The sequence below is a fragment of the Bubalus kerabau genome, chromosome 15 (genome assembly GCF_029407905.1).
Source record: "Bubalus kerabau isolate K-KA32 ecotype Philippines breed swamp buffalo chromosome 15, PCC_UOA_SB_1v2, whole genome shotgun sequence".
NCBI lineage: Eukaryota > Metazoa > Chordata > Mammalia > Artiodactyla > Bovidae > Bubalus > Bubalus kerabau.
The window spans coordinates 81,641,934-81,662,398 of NC_073638.1; the positions used below are offsets into that span (position 1 = coordinate 81,641,934).

The 20,465-nt window shown below is 42.6% G+C and overlaps 1 protein-coding gene across 1 annotated transcript in view; it reads left to right on the forward strand.

The window, feature by feature from the left end:
* Window positions 1-3,980, forward strand: part of LOC129627943 (fatty acid desaturase 2-like protein FADS2B) — a 44,268-nt gene extending 40,288 nt beyond the window's left edge. Inside the window, exons 11-12 of the mRNA XM_055547378.1 lie at window positions 2,200-2,325; window positions 3,920-3,980. Of these exons, the coding sequence (XP_055403353.1) occupies window positions 2,200-2,325; window positions 3,920-3,980 (187 nt within the window). The remainder of the gene's footprint in view (window positions 1-2,199; window positions 2,326-3,919) is intronic.
* Window positions 3,981-20,465: the final 16,485 nt, after the last annotated feature.

A 20,465-nucleotide genomic window follows, 5' to 3' on the forward strand; every position in this document is an offset into this window, starting at 1 on the left:
TAGCTCTTTAGTTTCTTTAGGTAGATATATTCCTAAGTATTTTATTCTTTCCGTTGCAGTGGTGAATGGAATTGTTTCCTTAATTTCTCTTTCTGTTTTCTCATTATTAGTGTATAGGAATGCAAGGGATTTCTATGTGTTGATTTTATATCCTGCGACTTTACTATATTCATTGATTAGTTCTAGTAATTTTCTGGTGGAGTCTTTAGGGTTTTCTATGTAGAGGATCATGTCATCTGCAAACAGTGAGAGCTTTACTTCTTCTTTTCCAATTTGGAGTCCTTTTATTTCTTTTTCTGCTCTGATTGCTGTGGCCAAAACTTCCAAAACTATGTTGAATAGTAATGGTGAAAGTGGGCACCCTTGTCTTGTTCCTGACTTTAGAGGAAATGCTTTCAATTTTTCACCATTGAGGATAATGTTTGCTGTGGGTTTGTCATATATAGATTTTATTATGTTGAGGTATGTTCCTTCTATTCCTGCTTTCTGGAGAGTTTTTATCATAAATGGATGTTGAATTTTGTCAAAGGCTTTCTATCTTCTTTAGAATGGACTGGTTGGATCTCATTGCAGTCCATGGGACTCTCAAGAGTCTTCTCCAACACCACAGTTCAAAAGCATCAATTCTTCAGCGCTCAGCTTTCTTTATAGTCCAACTCTCACATCCATACATGACCACTGGAAAAACCATACCCTTGACTGCTGCTGCCGCTGCTAAGTCGCTTCAGTCGTGTCCAACTCTGTGCGACCCCGTAGATGGCAGCCCACCAGGCTCCTCCGCCCCTGGGATTCTCCAGGCAAGAATACTGGAGTGGATTGCCATTTCCTTCTCCAATGCATGAAAGTGAAAACTGAAAGTGAAGTCGCTCAGTCGTGTCCGACTCCTAGGGACCCCATGGACTGCAGCCTACCAGGCTCCTCCATCCATGGGGTTTTCCAGGCAAGAGTACTGGAGTGGGGTGCCATTGCCTTCTCCCATAGACTTGACTAGACGGACCTTTATTGGCAAAGTAATATCTCTGCTTTTGAATATGCTGTCTAGGTTGGTCATAACTTCCCTTCCAAGGAGTAAGCATCTTTTAATTTCATGGCTGCAGTCACCATCTGCAGTGATTTTGGAGCCCAAAAAATAAAGTCTTGAGTAAATGGAGTGAAATCTTGGAAAAGTATCAGTGACTCAGTTTCCAGATTTCTATGGGCTTAGGAATTGGTGATTTCCTTGCATTTGCTTTGTTGGCAAAACCTAAGAAAAATCAGGATACTTGGGTAACCAACTTGTGTTCAAATTTAACTATGCTATAATTCAAATATTTACTTATCTGTGTCTTTAGAGCCAAGTTTACAAAATAACTAATGAAGTAGAGTCCCTGCTGCAATTTCTAAATGGTATCTGGAAATACTTAACCAATGGGTCAGTTACAGAGAGGAAACGGGTAGTTCACACCTTGATGCAAGTTAAAACATTGAGAGTCAATTTCTCCAGAGTATCAGGGAAAGGCTTTCCACATTCTCTTTGTCTAAGCCATGTGAGTCTATGACAGTCAAAGAAGGAACAAGACCTTTATTTGTTCAAGGAATTTTTTTCATTCTATTTCTCATATTAGGGCTTGAAAATTTCAGCAAAACAAAAAAAGGACTCTTACTCATAGTTTTATTAAAGGAGAGGTTTACATCCAAGACGGTCATCTGGCTGACTAATGAAAACTTGTGATTAAAAATCCATGTCTCCTCACTTCTTATTCTTTTCCTAGGACTTTTAGCTATTTACCATGACTTAATATACATCCATCTATTCTTGCTAAGGAAGTTAGAAAGACTAAGACAGAGATTAGCAGGGGTAGGGTGGGCGGTTCATTCTCTCTAGTTCTGTGGGTAGTTCTAAAGAGTGGGTCATTTTAAATGGTAGAAAGTTCTAAATGATATACTTTCATTGGATCAGGCCAAAAATAAACAGTTGATGGAGCTAAAACATATTCCCTTAGTTCTTCCTAAACATCTACCACCCACAAGGCTTGTAGAGGTTTAAGGGATAAGATGAGTCTGCCAGCAAGTTTTTTAACTTCCCAAAACAAAAGTATTGTGGAAGGTCAAGGTTGGGTCTGCGTGGCTGATACCATTTTATTTTGTAAAAGGGGAAAGGGAACTTTGGGTTTCTCCTTAGGTCTGAGAAGTTTTATGTCTCCTTTCTCTGTTTCCTAGTCTATTTCCCACAATGCCACGCCATAATTACCACAAGGTGGCACCTCTGGTGAAGTCACTGTGTGCCAAGCATGGACTACCATATGTGAATAAGCCCATATTGAAGGCATTTGGAGATATTATCAGGTAATAACAGTCCCTCAACCCACAGCTCTCATTTCCCTTCACTGTTGGTCCCCAGACTCTTCACTGCTTTATGAATCATTCAGCCAATAGCTGTTTATTATGGAGCATTCATGTGCCCAGTATGGAAATGAGGCTCTATACAGAACAGCACTAACACAGAAATGATAACAGTCATTCCTACCATTTAGCTTCTGCCTTCTGGGTACTTAGTGAAAATACCTTGATGCCCTACTAAATTTCAAGCTTCTTATAAACCAGGGTTCTGTATTATTTGTCTCTGTATCACCCACCTTGACATGCTTTAGAACTTAACCGGTGGGAGGGACTCTCAAATCATCTGGTCCAGGGTTGCAAACTAAGATGCTTGCAGGGTCTGGTGGGGCAGGCAGGGGTGACTCTTCCTACAGGAACTGAGAATCCATAATCATCCTGAAGCATTCACAGTTCCCTGGAGGATCCTTTGCTCATCAAATTAACAGCCAAAGCCTTGGTTGTATAATTTATCTTAAAATTAGGAAAAAGAAAAGCAAAAGCATCTTTTTAATATGAATAAATAAACCAGCAAGCCTAGAGCTGGTCAGATCTGATCCCTGAACAGTGACCCATCTTCACTCTCCACCACTGCCCTCCTCCTTTCCTGCCCTCCCGATATCTGGCCTCCCTTCAGGCACTACATAACTCCCTGCCCCTTGCCATGACATATCCTTGGTCACCTTTTCTCCTACCTAGAATAATCTCCCAACTTGCCACCCCCCTCCTGTCACCTTCTCAAGTTCCGCTCACTCTCCAAAGCTCACCTGAAAGGTCTTCTTCATCTCGGTCCTCCCTTGCCCCCAAGACTAAACCCGTCATGTGCTCTCACAGCACCTGCTCTCAAAACACCTGTTTCTCTTCATTTCTGATCCTTATTACAATCATGATTTAATAGCATATTGGGTAATAAATTATGTAATATGTGTCTCCCAATGTAGACCACAGCTCCAGGTGGAAAGACTCTCACCACTCCTACTCACAGCTGTATCACCAGAGCCTAGAAAAGTCTTTAACTTTATAAAGTAGGAGAGGTAGGTGGATACAGGTTAGGTTGGTATAGGTATATGATTTACCTTGTAGAGATTCAGTAGAGATTTTTCTTTTAATATGGAGAAAAGAACAAGTGATGCTTTGGAGTACAGAAGAAAAATAATTGAAAGAAAAACTCAATCTCTTCCATATAGAAATGCTGATGGACTGTGGGCTGCCAGGCTCCTCTGTCCATGGGATTTCCTAGGCAAGAATATTGGAATGGGTTGACATTTCCTTCTCCAGGGGATCTTCCCAACCCAGGGATAGAAACTGTGCATCTTGCATCTCCTGAATTAGCAGGCGGATTCTTACCAGTGAGCCACCTGGGAAGCCAGAAAAGGTGGACTCACCTTCTAATACATAAGTCAGTGTATTTGATTCTCCACACTGGCAAGATAGAAAGACATTTTTCAGATATAGCTGAAAATGATAATGTTGCCCTGAATTAAGTAAAACAGCAAATGTTCCATGAAGTAGCTCCTTTGACCTGAGTGTCGCCTACTCACAATTTTGTCTGCTCCTCTCGCAGGGCCCTGAAGAAGTCCGCAGCTCTCTGGATGGATGCTTACTACAGCCATCCAGAAACATAATGTGGATGTGCGTGAGTCTGTGTTAAAGAGAAAGCCACAGGCCCCAAAGTGTCACTTGTGCTAAAGCTCATGATACCAAACCTCTCTAATGCCTGACTTACTTGCAGTTTTAACCTTCCCCAAAGTGAAATTTTAATCAACTGTCTGTAATTTTTCTGGTCAACTATCTGTATTTTTTTTGGATCAGCTATCTAGGAGGTAATCTGTTGTCCTCCATCCCTGACCCCAGCCCAGAGGAAGAAGAGGATAAAACCCTTGTCATCCCCTCCCTGTCACTAAAAAGGGTGTCTGCCCTAAACATACTTTGCTGAGAGCTTCCTTGCCCCTCTCTTCTTCTGATAAAAGCCTTCCATTTGCCCAACCCCTCAGAGCCCCATTTGATTAACTTTGTTCATAAATCACTGAATAAAGCCGATTCAATCATCAAATATACTCAGTTGAATTTTTGTTTTCTAAAAGCTTGTTCAATAATCTTCCCAGAGGAGAAGACCCAAGGCCTACTACTTTCACGACTCCCCGGATCACTGAGCACTGGTTAGAATTCAGATGATCCATCCTGCAGATCATTTCTGCCCTCTACTCTTTGGCCACAGGAATAAAGATGGCTTGATTGGCCAGACCTCTGTCTCTGTAACCAAGCAGGACCCGATGGGGCCTCCTGGCAGCAGCTCCCCCCAAAAGGCGATCTTGGCACATCCTCTGCTTTATTTCCTCTCTGAGGCACCAGAAAATAGTACTTGATGCAAATTTCCTGAACAGTTCTGCATATAGGAACCCATCCCCCCACCCCCACCACCAAAAGGAGGAACTACTTTTTGACCATGAACACATAGCCCAAGGCCACCTAGAGCCTAAGAACTGAAGATGGGAACCCCTGTGCCTCACCATCAGCCAGTCAGAGAACTGTACACAAGCTGATCCCAAACCCCGGGACCTCCCCTTCACGTGCCCTTACAAACTGCTTTGACAAAACCCTTCTGGGAGTCTAGACTTTTCAGGGCATGAGCCACCTCCTCTCCTTGCACAACCCTGCAATAAACCTTTCTCTGCTCCAAACTCCATTTGAGTTTCTTTGGCCTCACTAGGCATCAGGTACAGGAACTTGTGTTGACATCCCTGTACACTAAGCGGCTCATGAAAGTCATGTTACAGCCCTACCTGAAGCTCTTCAGTGGACTCCCATGGCTGCTCTTGGAATGAAGATGAAACCTGGTGACTGCCAACAGACTATACATGTTGGTCCTCCCCAACAGAGCCTGCCCCACCTTAGACTACTTGCCTCTTCTTCAGCCCAGGTGGTTTCCTTCCAGGCTCACACGCTCTTCTGCGAAAGGGTCTTGGCTTCTGAATCCAGTGTCTGAACTGCTCTGTCACCATCCCTGCCCTTACTCCTCACCTGGTTAGTTGCCACTTACCTGCAATCCTGGAACCACAGAACCACCCCTAACTGGTTCTGTTTCTAACAAGTCACTGAGACTTCTTCAAAGACAAGAGAACCAAATGCAAGCCAGGCAGCCAAAGTGAGTGCAGAGGAGAGAACTGTTGACCTCAAATAACACCCAAAACCAAAGGACCCACCACAACCCCCAGGAAACCAAAGGATCAGGGCATGGCTGAAACTTGAATGCCAGAATCCTTTTAGAAGTGAAGGGCCCACGGTCCTTGAGGATCCCATGTTGAAGCCTGAAGCACATTTTACCAGAGATGACCATGTTCTGAAGCTCACTAATGGCAACCTGCCCCACCAGCATTTATGCAGACCAACCCAGCCACCATTAATTCATAAAAGTTTAACCAGACCGCAGATCAAAACACAGATTTGAGCCCTGCCCCCATCTCCTTGCCAGTGAGCCTCAAAGTAAAACTTCTCAAAAGCTGGTATCAAAATGGCAACCCACTCCAGTACTCTTGCTTGGAAAATCCCATGGACAGAGAAGCCTGGTGGGCTACAGTCCATGGGATCACAAAGAGCTGGACATGACTGAACAACTGAGTATATATAGTATTGGCTTTCATGCACATCAAGCAGTGAGTCCTTTGCTTGGTAACAGTTTCAGGGAAGCTTCCCTATTAAGTCAAGGCCTCCTGTGATATACTCTGTAGCTCTGTAGTAATTACTAGAGATATAATCTTACATCCATTTGTGTAATTACTTTAATAATTTGTCTTCTATGGTAGCCTGCACCACCCATGGGATTAGGGACTGCCTCACATGATAGAGATGCTCAGTAAACATGTGAATAAGGAAGGAAGGAAGAAAGGGGGGGGGGTGAGGATAGGAAGGATGATAGGAAAAATGAAGTGTCAACTTCTGGCACTTGCCTGCTACCTCTACAAGGAATGAATCATGAGCCATTGCAGCCGCTGACCTTCAACACGACCTGAAATGAATTCAGGGAGGAGATAAGGAATCAGGCACTGTGTTCTGGGAAAAATGGGCAGAAGGGTTACTCAGATAGTTAGATATTTCCAGGAGAAGATTTTATGAGCCCAAATCTTGCATCTCCTCACATCTGAGAAAAACACTAAGATCATTAATGGTGACATCTGCTCCCTGTAACTAGCAGCAAGCTTCTGCCAAAATGTGTGCTTGACGGCATGTACCTTCTTCACTCAAATCACGTATATACTGACCCCCCACACACAACTTTCCTCTTTGGCGCAGTTTCTCAGAGCTACTTGAAATCCTGTCTCCAGGGCAATAGTCCTCATTTTGCCCCAGTAAAACTTAACTCACAGCTCTCATGTTGTGTCTTTTTTTCAGTCTACAGGACAGAAGGAAAGAGGGAAGCCTGGGAGGGAGGGAAGAAATGAAGGATAGAAGAGGGAGAGAAGCGGGGGAGGAAGGGAGGGAAGGAAGGAGGAAGAAAAAGCTGTGTGTAAGAAAATCTTTCTCCAGGGGATTTTCCCCACCAGAGATTGAACCAGTATCTCCTGCATTAACAGGCGAGTTCTTTACCAATAAGCCACTGGGGAAGCCCAAATAGTAAGATGAATTTTATCAAGTATATGAAGAGTACTTTTATATTTTAACACTGAATTATTAAAATTCATACCAATACTTATGAGCATCTACCAAGCAGTAAGTACTGAGTTGCACCCTTCATGTGTGGAATGGGTGTTATTCCATTTAACCCTCACAAAAGCTCCACAGGACAAGTCCTATAATTAATCTCATTTTATAAATAAAAACATGCTACTTTGGGAGGCCAAGCAACTTGCCTGATGGCACAGGTAGGAAGGGGTGAGTAGAGTTTCAGACCCACGGATCTCTGATTCCATAGTCAATATTCATTAACATTCATACCAAGAAACCAAAAATAAAGGGAATTCAGTGGTATTACAAGCCGTGAGCAGTGGACACACTTGGAAAGGGCACACCTTTTCCTCATAAAAAGGCACACCCTTTCCTACCTGTGCCATCAGGCAAGTTGCTTGGCCTCCCAAAGTAGCATGTTTTTATCTATAAAATGAGATTAATTATAGGACTTGCCCTATGGAGCTGTTGTGAGGGTTAAATGGAATAACACCCATTCCACACATGAAGGGTGCAACTCAGTACTTACTGCTTGGTAAATGCTCATAAGTATTGGTAAGCATAAGCTTCCTGGGAGCTGGTGGAATAAGCACAAAGGTAGTTATCTTTCCACCTCAGCAAGAACAGGCACGTGGGGAGGGGAAGACTGGAGGAACATGCGACAGGCATAGAAACAGTCCCCGTTGACTGACTATTCCCCATCCTAAGAGTATTATCCAGCTCAGAGAAATTCACTAGGGGAGAATCAAGCAGAGATTTAACTTTTCAAGGGGAAGACACTGCATTAAACATGGAAGAATGGAATGGAGAAATGGATCGGAGCTTTGGTGGTGACATGGCATGAATTCAACCCGGGGAAAGTTCACCTTACCTGTGGCTACCTTCACATGGCTTTTCCCTGGTATCCTATTTCCTCCAAAGCTTCACTCTTTTCCAAATGTGAAACATTCTGGCAGTGAGAAGTTGTATTTTCAGTTGGGCATGAAGTAAGGATGATCGACTGGATTAGAAGGCGGGAACCTCAGTCCTAATTTCAGCTCCTCAATGCCCTACTGTGAAATTGGCCATGTCTCTCACACATTGCCTCAATCTGTAAAATAGGTGGGGTGTATAATATTACCTGGCCTATTTGCATCATAGCTTTGTTGGGACAGCTGAATAAAGAAAGCAAATAGAAATACTTTCATAAGCCAGAAACACCCATTCAGATGATGGTTGTTGTTATTAATGTAACTAGTTTCCTTCCATCCTGGCCCCATCAACAGCAAGAGCAGCCACAAAGTCAAATAGACTCGAGGGACAGAAAGACACTGAACCATTTTAATGACGACAAGGGCACATTTCCTTAGATGAGAGGACTGTGAGTCACAAGTGAGAAAATTATTTCTCCTGTTACAACAGATAACACCTGGGCATCACCTTCCACTTCTGACTTTACTCAGTCCCCTGGAACCAGCAGTCAGATCTCAGGCTGGAAGAATAGTAGAGAGCCATGGGCTCTAGTTTTCCAAGCTTCCAGTCAATCATGTAAGTACACAATTCTCTACTGGAAATCATGCCAAATAGAACTATATCACTTGTTGCTTAATCAGTATATTGTAAAGGATTTTCTTGACTATTCCCCTGCTAATCATGTACCCTAAAGATACAGAAAGTACTAAATTAAATATAAAAAATTTAATGTGCTTTATTAACATCAATAAAGATTAAACATAAATTCTGTTGAGAGGAGGAACACTCAGATACCCTTTCTTTCTAAACTTCATTTATGAAAATGTGCAGTGTTGAAAGGATTTTACAATGAACATCTGTCTAACCATAATCAAAATTTTTAAGTTACATTTTTAGTAAACTTGTTTTATTTTATATCCATCTACCTCTCTATCCATTACTCTATCCTTTTTATGTGCTTCAAAGTAAATTTCCAGAGGCTTTTTAAAACTAAAGCTCAGATTACACAAACAACAAAGTTCATTTCTTGTCTTCAATAAAGAATTGTGTAGCAGTTTCATCTTTGAGGGAGTTTTATGGGAATTTTGCTATGTGAAGGGAATATAACATGGTTAACATTGTGCAAAAGAAATTATTAACTCAAAACAGAATAAACCTTCTTGTGCATGCATTTATCCTCTATTTTTTGATTACTGATGTATATGTAACTCCTTCATTCTCTCTCACTTGGCAGTATTTATTGATCACTTACCATGTGTCAGACTCAGGCCAAGTGATATGAACAAGAGTTGCAGCGGCCTGGGCTCTTGGAGCATACAATCTAGTGGGGGAAAAAAGTCATTAAGAAAAGTAAATGGAAGAAAAACCAAGATCATCACAAATGAAGAAAACCAAAGGCTGTGTGAGAGAGTGATAAGCAGGGACTAGTTTCAATAAGGGGGTTATGAAAAAGTGACTGTGAGGATGTGAAGAAGACTCCCATGAGGTCTTGATGAGCAGCATCATTAGAAGCAAAGTGCAAAGGCCCTTGCTTCTAAGTAACAAACTTCTGTTCAAAGAACACAGCTGCCTGTATGACTACGAAATAGTGTCCAAGGTTTTTCCCTCACTTCACTTCAACTTCATTTCTTCAGTGTATTTTGCCTTGGCTCTTCAGAGGCATTCAAAAACAATTTTCCAGATAAAGAACAAGGAAACTGCATAGTGCATGAAATCATAGCCATTATCTTGTAATAACTTTTAATGGAGTATAAACTGTAAAAGAGCTTCCCTGGTGATTCAACAGTAAAGAATCTGCCTGCCAGTGAAGGAGTTGCAGATTTGATCCCTGGGTTGGGAAGATCCCCTGGAGGAAATGGCAGCCCGCTCAAGTATACTTGCCTGAGAAATACCATGGACAAAGGAACCTGGCAAGCTAAGGCCCATGGGGTCACAAAGAGCCAGATACAACTTAACAACTAAACAACAGCAACCAAAAAAAACTATAAAAATTCTTAAGTACTGTGATGTTCACCTGAAACTAACAGAATATTATGAATAAACTATATCTCAATAAAAAAAATAATAAAAATAAATTTCTATTACTTTATTAATATGAGCATAGATTTCTGTTTGGAAAGCCTCCCAGATTTAACTGACAAAGTTAAATTTCCTTTTACAAGCCCTTGTGTCCTGTGCACCTCACTAACACAACTTGTTTTCTGCCTATGTGCCCACTGAACACTGAAAACTCCATGAGGGCAGTCGCCACCCTGTATGCTGCTACTCACCATTTTATCACCAGCCCCTCTCCAGTGTTTAGCACTGGCCAGGTATTCAATAAATGTTTTAATAATAATTAGTTAATCTATCTTCTCATGACAAGCATTCCAAAAATTGCTTGTAATTGCTGCCTAGACTCCAGCTGTCATTCTGATGCTCTCTGTTCCATATGGCGTCTACCCCTAACAAAAAAAATAAAAAATAAAAAACATGCCTTGTTTTTGTTGGTGACTCAGTAGTGTATAACTCTTTGCAACCCTATGGACTGCAACATGCCAGACTGCCTGGTCCCGAATCATCTCCCAAAGTTTACTCAAACTTATGTCCACTGAGTTGACAATCCTCTGTCACCCCCTTCTCCTCCTGCCCTCAATATTTCCCAGCATCAGGGTCTTTACCAATGAGTCAGTTCTTATCATCAGGTGGCCAAAGTATTGGAGCTTCAGCTTCAGCATCAGTCCTTCCAATGAATATTCAGAACTGATTTCCTTTAGGATAGACTGGTTGGATCTCCTTGCTGCCCAAGGAACTTTCAAGAGTAGTCTCCAACACCACAGTTCAAAAGCATCAATTCTTTGGCACTCAGCCTTCTTTATGGTCCAACTCTTACATCCATACATGACTACTCAAAAAACCATAGCTTTGACTATATGGACCTTTGTTGGCAAAGTGATGTCTCTGCTTTTTAATATGCTATCTAGGTTTGTGATAGCTTTTTGCCCAAGGAGCAAGTGTCTTTTCATTTCATGGTTGCAGTCACCACCCTCAGTGATTCTGGAGCCCAAGAAAACAAAGTCTGTCACTGTTTCCATTTTTTCCCCCATCTATTTGCCATGAAGTGATGGTACTGGATGCCATGATCTTAGTTGTTAGAATGTTGAGTTTTAAGTCTGTAATTAGGAACCCTCTGCTCAGTCAATTGAAAAAGGCTACAAAGAGTGACTTAGGTCTACTTCTCACTGGTACAAATATTGGCTTACACTAAAAGAATTTGCATTCTGGTAGATGATTTGTTGGAGAAGGACTAGGCAGAGCTGAAGAGATGAGAGAGTAAGGCTGCCCTAAACCACAATGTGAAGTTTCCAGCCCTAGACTTGGGCTCTCTTAATAGTTACACATTTATCTCTCACTTACTCTCTGATCATGAGCTTGCTCCTTCCTTTCTAGAGAGTACCTCCTTTATTCATAGGTAATCTAATGAAATACAAGGAATTATTTGGGGTTATAAAGAGTCAATATGTTGGAGTGTCAGTACCTTGCCTACCCTAATCAGCTTTCATGGGCTACTGCATCAGCTTCCTAACTGTTCTCATTATTTACCCTCTTCTTCCAACATCAGCACAGTTGAACTCAGTGTCCTAGCTACCTGGGATCTCCCAGATATCTGCATAACAGGTATCTACTTATTCTCATGGTCACCTTCCATCCAATCCAATTCATGCACAGAATCCCTGTTCCTCCCTCACCAGGAGAACCTATAATTCCCTAAGCACTAATCTGTTTTTGGTTCCTTCATAGTTTTCAACACCATATGAAATTATTTGTTATCTTATTGCATTGGAATATAAGCTTTAGCATAAAATCTGGTAAGTGAATGAATGTAAGTATACCCTTGTCATTTATAAAGTGTAAAGAGAGTGGGAAAATATCATCAGGTCCTTGAGAGCAGTGGTTTTGGACTAATTTGTTATACCTCCAGCACCAAACCTACCCTGAGTGCTTGTTCAATAAATACCTGTTCTTCAAGGACTGCTGCTTTTCTATTCAAGCAGTGAACACATCTCAGAGTAGTCCTGCAGAGGATACAAAGTCCAGACCTGCTAGAATTTCTGTGGTAAAAAGCTACCAGCACTATCCAACTGAGTAGGATTTGGAGGACTTCAGACAATCCAACATGCAACAATGGAAAACCTTGTATTGTGGTTAAGGGGCACTGCAGGCACACGGAATATGGACCTGCTAGTGTTTCACTCTCAAAGAGCTGACAATTTTATTAAGACAAGAATAATATACATTTAAGAGGAAAATAGAAACTATAATTAGCCTCCAATTAAAATAAATAATTTTTTTAAATGAACAAGAAAAAAAAGAAAAAGAAGAAATTAAGATGGCTAGGACCATGTCCAACACAGAAAGGGCAGCAGGAGGCGTGAGCAGGAGAGAGGAGGGGTTGTGGAGAGCAGGGAAGGGGGCTGCTGGGAGCATGCGCCAGCTGCCAGCATCCACAGCTGCAGGTCCAGTGCTCCAACAGCAGGATACAAGGGGCAACAAGAAGCTCCCTGAGGAGCCACAGGCTGGGCCAGGCCTGAGGCCAGGGTATGCAGCCAGGGTAAGAGGCCTGCTTGGCTCCTTCTCACTAGTCCTGGAGAAGCTACTGGAGAACCAGCACCCTCCTGCCCCGCCACTACCACGGCCATGAGGCACGCCCCAATAAAGATGAGTGGAAGGAAAAAACTGGAGGAAGAATGGGCTGAGACAGCCAGCACCATGGCCATTTCAGTCTCTCTCATGTGGCGTGCCTGTGACCAGACCTTGCCAGGTGACCGAGAGATATTCCACCTGCAGTATGTGGCCCCGGATGGGTTCCTGCTGGAGAAGGGCCTCCCCCAGGCCCCAGCCACCTGGCTGAGAACCTGCCGCTGCCCGTGGCCGAGCTGGAAGGGAAGGAGTCTCTTCCAGGGCGTCCCCACTGGTCCTCCATCGCCCTCTGGATGGGGAACACATGTATACCTGTGGCGGATTCATTTTGATATTTGGCAAAACTAATACAATTTTGTAAAGTTTAAAAATAAAATTAAATTAAAAAAAAAAAAAGAAGAAACCTGTCCAGCGGAGGTTGATGCTGGGTCCTTGGTCAGGACCACCTCCTGTTACCAAATTGCAAGTCCATGTGCCCAATGCACGGTGAGGTCAAACAATACTAAAACGTTGGAGTTTAGAACACAGCAAGACTGATTAGAGGCGCATGTAAGGAGGTGAGTGGTTTATGCCCAAGAACCCCATAGTCACTGAAAGCTTTCAGCACTGCCCTTTGATAGGAAAGGTGACGGAGGGGCATGGCCAGTTGTTGTAAACTTCTTGGTGTCAAATCCTTGTTCCTGAAGTCAGTTTACGGTCAGGCAATGATGTCACTGTAACTCTCTATGACATGAATGCTATTCTCGCTTCTGACAAGGAAGGGCCCAACTTTCACCCTCCAATTCACTGATCCTGGTGAACAGGAGGGAGATCTCAGCTGACAGTTCCTTCAGGGCCAGGTTCCCAGACCCCACCCAGCTGTCATCGCTGAGGGAGCCGGGGGCCCAACCCGACTGGCCCTCTGGCTCCTCAGGCTGCCCAAAGCCGGGAGGTGGGCTCCCACAGACCATGACACAGCAGCATGCCTTGCTATTAGGTCACAGAGACAGGGCTGGAAGAGAGGGTTCACCGCTTCCTCAGGCCTGGGACTGGCTAGTGAGTGGCCTGGGTGAGGGCTCTGGAGCCACACTGTAACAGATGGCGGGGAGCGCAGCCCTCAGCAAGGCAGCCATCGCCGTGGTCATTATCCTCAGCCTGTTCCCAAGCAGCGGGTCTTGCTCGGCCACTGACAGCGCAGCGGAGGGCCCCTCCCACAAGCAGCCTACCGTTTGGAAAGGACAGTGAAGGGAGGACACGAAGGTGGAGTGGGTGTCGCCAGGAGGGCAGTGAGGGGAGGGGCGGAGCCTGGCGTTCCCCCTAGAGAGGCGGGCAGGGAGGGCAAAGGCTGAGCCTGGCATTCTCCCCAGGGAGGCGGGCAGGGAGGGGCGGGGCGGAGCCTGGCGTTCTCCCCAAGGCCCTCCAGCTCAAGCGGTCCTGGGCCCACCGGGCCAGAGGACAGGCCGGGAGCTGTGTTCTGTAGGGTGTCAGAGGCCTCACCAAGGCCACTGGCCAGCCTTGACCCAGGCCTCGAGGAAGTGGTGACCCTCTCCCCCGTCATGGCCGCGGCTACCTGATCAGCAGTGGCAGTCTGCCTAGGTCCCGTCTGTGGTCTCTCCCCTGTGGTGGCCTGAGGAACGTGAGGACCAGTTGGGTTGGGCCCCTGGCTCCCTCAGCAATGACAGCTGGGCAGAGTCCGGGGACCTGGCCCTGAGGGAACTGCCGACAGATATCTGCCTCCTCTTTGCCTGGACCGGGACATTGGAGGGTGAAATTATGCCTTGGCATCTTACCCTTTCTGAGCAGGACAAAGCATAACATTCATTTGGTAGAGAGTTACAGAAACATCGTTTCTTGACCATGGGCTGACTTCGAGAACAAAGGATCTGACACCAACAAGTTTGCAACAACTAACGGCAACCCTCCTCCCCTCTTGCTTTTAAAAGGGATGAGGGTTCAGGATGGGGAACACGTGTATACCTGGGGTGGATTCATGTTGATATATGGCAAAACCAATACAATATTGTAAAGTTTAAAAATAAAATAAAATTTAAAAAAATAAAAATAAAAGGCCTTTACTGAAAGCTTTAGTAACTTTGGGGGTCTTAGGGCATGAGCCACCCAACTCTTTGCATGGTCCTGTAATCAACCTTTCTCTGTTCCAAATTCCAGTGGTTTAGCATTTGGCCTCACTGTACATCGGGCACATGAACTTGTGTTTTCAGTAACTATTTATGGCGACTGCTGTAGGACACTTGTGCCTGGTGCAGGTTGACCCTGGCTGGAGGCCACCCTTTCCCAAGTGCCCAGCAGCTGCGGGAGTTCCTTTTGCTCTCGGGAACTGGGAAGGACTCTCCAGGACAGGTGCCGGCTCTCCCAAAGCATGAGTTTGTTCGGGCAGAGAAATGTCCAGAACTATAGTCCACGTCTGGTGTCACCTGGGGTAAGTCCCTCCAGCTAGTGCAGGCTGGGAATCCTCTCCACTCCATCTGGGCTGCTTCCATTGCAGGAAGTGAGCTACTTTGAGTCTGTTCTCCTTTGAGAGCTGAGCCACTGTTTGGAGACCTCCATCTGGGAGCGGAAGTGGAATTTTAGACTACAGCTTTCTGATTTTCTGTCTGTGCAACTACAGCTTATTTGTTGTTTGTGTTTGTCTGTATGTGTGTTTGCGTTGAGCCACTCAGTTTGTCCTTTTGTCTGTGGGACCATGCTTGTTATGTGTATGCTGCATGTGTGTGAATCAGTACTAGCATTGGCTAGTTGAGACATCTTTGAATAATAGAGCTTGCGTGTGACAATACCAGGTATTGATAGCTTATGGTGAACGATGTCAGATTTGTGATATCCGCAGAAGGTTTAGCTTCAGGACCAGAGACCAGGCTTGATCACTCAGAGTTTTTGTGTGGCAGAAGTTTTATTAAAGTGAAAAAGGAACAGAGAAAGCTTCTGACATAGACATCAGAACGGAGATGGGGGAACGGAGAGTGCCCCCCTCGCTAGTCTTAGCAAGGCAATTATATACTTTTTAATTAGTTACTATAATAAATCAAGAGAATGTCTCAAGTTTGTGAAAATTTTACCAGATCCACTCCCACAATTTACATTTTACGATAACAGGATTAGAACTTAACAATAGAAAGATCCTACCAGACCCACTCCCATAATTTACATTCTAAAGTATCAGGATTAATCACAAGGTTTTCAGGAAGGAGAAACAGTCCTCAAGCAGGATACACTGTTGTGATACAATCACTCAGTTCAATTCAGTCGCTTAGTCGTGTCTGACTCTTTAAACCCCATGAATCACAGCACGCCAGGCCTCCCTGTCCATCACCAACTCCCGGACTTCACTCAAAGTCATGTCCATTGAGTTGGTGATGCCATACAGCCATCTCATCCTCTGTCGTCCCCTTCTCCTCCTGCCCCCAATCCCTCCCAGCATCAGAGTCTTTTCCAATGAGTCAACTCTTCACATGAGGTGGCCAAAGTACTGGAGTTTCAGCTTTAGCATCATTCCTTCCAAAGAAATCCCAGGGCTGATCTCCTTCAGAATGGACTGGTTGGATCTCCTTGCAGTCCAAGGGACTCTCAAGAGTCTTCTCCAACACCACAGTTCAAAAGCATCAATTCTTTGGCACTCAGCTTTCTTCACAGTCCAATTCTCACATCCATACATGACAACTGGAAAACCCATAGCCTTGACTAGACGGACCTTTGTTGGCAAAGTAATGTCTCTGCTTTTGAATATGCTATCTAGGTTGGTCATAACTCTCCTTCCAAAGAGTAAGCGTCTTTTAATTTCATGACTGCAATCACCATCTGCAGTGATTTTGGAGCCCAGAAAAATAAAGTCAGCCACTGTTTCCACTGTTTCCCCATCTATTTCCCATGAAGTGATGGGACCAGATGCCATGATCTTCGTTTTCTGAATGTTGAGCTTTAAGCCAACTTTTTCACTCTCCTCTTTCACTTTCATCAAGAGGCTTTTTAGTTCCTCTTCACTTTCTGTGTAAGAAATAAGCTTTTAAACATTGCATGGCCACTATATTCTTTAGACTCCAGAGGGAAAAAATTGATTAAGATGAAACTTTGGAAATTCCAAAACTTGTTTTTTCATGTGTATGCAGTTGGAGAAAGCTGGCTTGTGGAAATACTTTTTTTCAGAATTCTGACTCTGAGAAAATAAAAATAATTCTAGAAGAAAGCATGAAGCTAAGTAAATTTAACTTATTCCAACTGTTAGTTTGTCTTTGTGTTTGCCAGGTGAATTGCCACTACACATGTTTGTGATTCCCTGTCTTTCCATTTGAATGTTGTTTGTTGTTAAAAAGATAGACCTTTGTTTGAAAAAGTTGAAGAAATTGTTGAACTTCACCCTTCTGTTTTTATCCTGCAGGAATTAGATTCTGTTCTTCGTGTATGTTAGTCTTGTGTATAAGTGTGCCAGCTATGGGAAACTCAAATTTGTTTCCTGAATGCAGCTACTTGAGTTTCAGTCTCCAGAACTGGACCATTTTTGGCTATAAAACTTCTGAGTTAACTTGCAAATGAGCTCTATTTAACTAATTCAAAAGTAAGTGCTTACAAATTAAATACTTTGTAGTATTTAGAAATAAGGCCAAAAAGAATTTCAAGTCCTCGTGATTCGGGAAATATTTAGTACCAAACTGATATTTGGTATTGCTAGCTTAAGTTTGCTGTTTTGCTAATTGTAACACTATTGTATATAGGTTTGTTACATGTCAAATAGGACCTTATATCTGTTAAAAATTTATCAGCAAGAAAATATCAAAACCTTTATATGATGAAACATTCAGTTCAGTTCAGTTCAGTCACTCAGTCGTGTCCGACTCTTTGCCACCCCATGAATCGCAGCACGCCAGGCCTCCCTGTCCATCACCAACTCCCAGAGTTCACTCAAACACACGTCCATCGAGTCGGTGATGCCATCTAGCCATCTCATCGTCTGTTGTCCCCTTTTCCTCCTGCCCCCAATCCCTCCCAGCATCAGAGTCTTTTCCAATGAGTCAACTCTTCGCATGAGGTAGCCAAAGTACTTGAGTTTCAGCTTTACATTAAGTCTATCTAAAATAACCTCTCCAGATTTTGGTAACTTGAAACTGAACTGAGTTAAATGGCAATAATTAATTGACTGTCTGGGTCATTTCAAGTAGGATAAAATATTGGAACATTGGTTGCTAGGCAAAACTAAGTTTACCACTTGGATTTACCACAAATCTAAGTTTTATTCACAGCAACATTTGCCTTCTTAGGAGAGGAAAACTAAAGCCTAAGTTTTCAATCAGAAAAATGCTGGTATGAAATACAGTTCACAATTACTTTCCTCTTGGCTTTCAATAAAAATTAAGGTGTTTAAGAGTTGAGGATTCTAATCTAAATATGTAATTAAACCTACTAAGAATAAAGGAAAAAGTTATCAGTATATAGTAGGGAAGTAGTATATATGTTTTGAGTAAAAAATGAGTTTTATGCATGGTCAGGATGAAATTAAACTTAGGTAATAGGATTTTGCTAATATATATGGATAACTTGCAAAAAAACATGGAGAAATGGTGTATTATCATATTAAGTTGGATAAAATCTTTACATATAATACAGAAATATAGTTATTCTAAAATATACATAGAAAAATGACAAGAGGGAAATTCTCCAGATTTTAGTGCTGACTCTCTTTGAGTGGCTAATGATTTTATTTTCTTCTTTAAATTTTTCTTCATTTATAAAATTTATAATAGAAAAAAGACAAACATTCGCCCAGGAATCAATCTTGCAGTGACTAACAGCATGGGATGTTTAGACTTAAAAACGGTGTCAGGTGCTGGTCTTTTTGCTTTAAAAGAGCAGTTGTCCCTAAGGTTGAGACTGCTTTCCTGAGGCGCTCACCATCAGCTTCAGCATCACAGTTCAGCACTGCTGTACTGACTTACAGTTCTGAGATGTGCCTCCTTGTCAGAAAATAGTTGCCTATATTCTACTAATTAAGACTTTCTCTTTTGTTGCCAGAATAAGCAGTGCTCCAGAAACTTATATTTCTGGGAAGTTCCCATGCAGCCAGCACTAGATAAAAATGCTGTATCTTAAAAATCTCCCAAGATGAGATAATACCAGTATGTATTTTCAGAGGAAGCTCCTTTGAGCCTAAAGTTATGAGTATTTCAGGTTTCTTACAAAACCTTCAACCACCAAACAAAGATTCACATTGGGAGGAGCAACTTGGAGGAATTTGGGCTCAAGTATTTTACAAGATTTCTAGTGAAGACATAGGTGATGGCAGTATTAACTAATCTCACTGCATTTATCCTTTAGTCATCCATTGATTAAGTACTTACTGAGTACCAGATTTTGTGCCATAATTTACTTAACCTTTAGACTGTATTTTTAATGTCTTACAGTGATCAATGATCTTATTTGACCAAGTGTTTTAAAACTTTTTAACAAACTTCCCAAATATCAAATGCTAATTAAACTTCTTTTGGCCTCCAGCTAACTTTGAGGTTTGTTAGGGTGCCCTTGAGTGACTTTCACTTTTTTTTAAGGCATCTCAAGGAGGAATATTTAATCAATTTTATTTGGTATGTTGAATTACATTTAAAATATTGTCCAAGGAGTGGTAAACTTTCTAAGGTTATACTGTATGGGTAAATGTTATTACTGTAGAAGTTCTAGAAATTATATAAATTTTCTGAATTGTAGATATGTTCTGGTATAATCCATCAGCCATAATTCTGGTTTTATCAGAGCAACTTTATTAAACTTCTTTGTCAACATATTGTGGTCAAATCTTTAAACTTACCTTTCAAGGCTTTAATAATCAGTTAAGCTGATGTTTTGCAAAAATGCTTAATCTTCAGGGAGATTCATAGGAAGGTCTTTAAACCAAACATAGGTCAGATATATCACTGAATTTGTTAAGAAATGTATTTCAAACTGGTAGAGGAAACAAAGCTTCCTTCTCTCTGGCAGCCATGATGGTCCCTAAGGCTGTCTGCAATAGAGCTAGCAGAGCGACAAGACAATCTTGTAGTGACACTTACCCTTGAAGGAAAAGGGGATTTTGACCTGTGCTACATGCTAGTATTAAGAAGAGGTGGCAAGAATACACAGAAGAACTGTACAAAAAAGATCTTCACAACCAAGATAATCACGATGGTGTGATCACTCACACTCACCTACAGCCAGACATCCTGGAATGTGAAGTCAAGTGGGCCTTAGGAAGCATCACTATGAACAAAGCTAGTGGAGGTGATGGAATTCCACTGGAGCTATTTCGAATCCTGAAAGATGTTGCTGTGAAAGTGCTGCACTCAATATGCCAGCAAATTTGGAAAACTCAGCAGTGGCCACAGGATTGGAAAAGGTAAATTTTCATTCCAATCACAAAGAAGGGCAATGCCAAAGAATGCTCAAACTACTGCACAATTGCACTCATTTCCCACGCTAGTAAAGTAAGGGTAAAGTAATGCTCAAAATTCTCCAAGCCAGGCTTCAGCTATACATGAACCATGAACTTCCAGATCAAGCTGGTTTTAGAAAAGGCAGAGGAACAAGAGATCAAATTGCCAACATCCGCTGGATCATCAAAAAAGCAAGAGAGTTCCATAAAACATCTATTTCTGCTTTATTAACTATGCCAAAGCCATTGACTGTGTGGATCACAATAAACTGGAAAATTCTGAAAGAGATGGGAATACTAGACCACCTGCCCTGCCTCTTGAGAAATCTGTATGCAGGTCAGGAAGCAACAGTTAGAACTGGACATGGAACAACAGACTGGTTCCAAATAGGAAAAGGAGTACGTTAAGGCTGTATATTGTCACCCT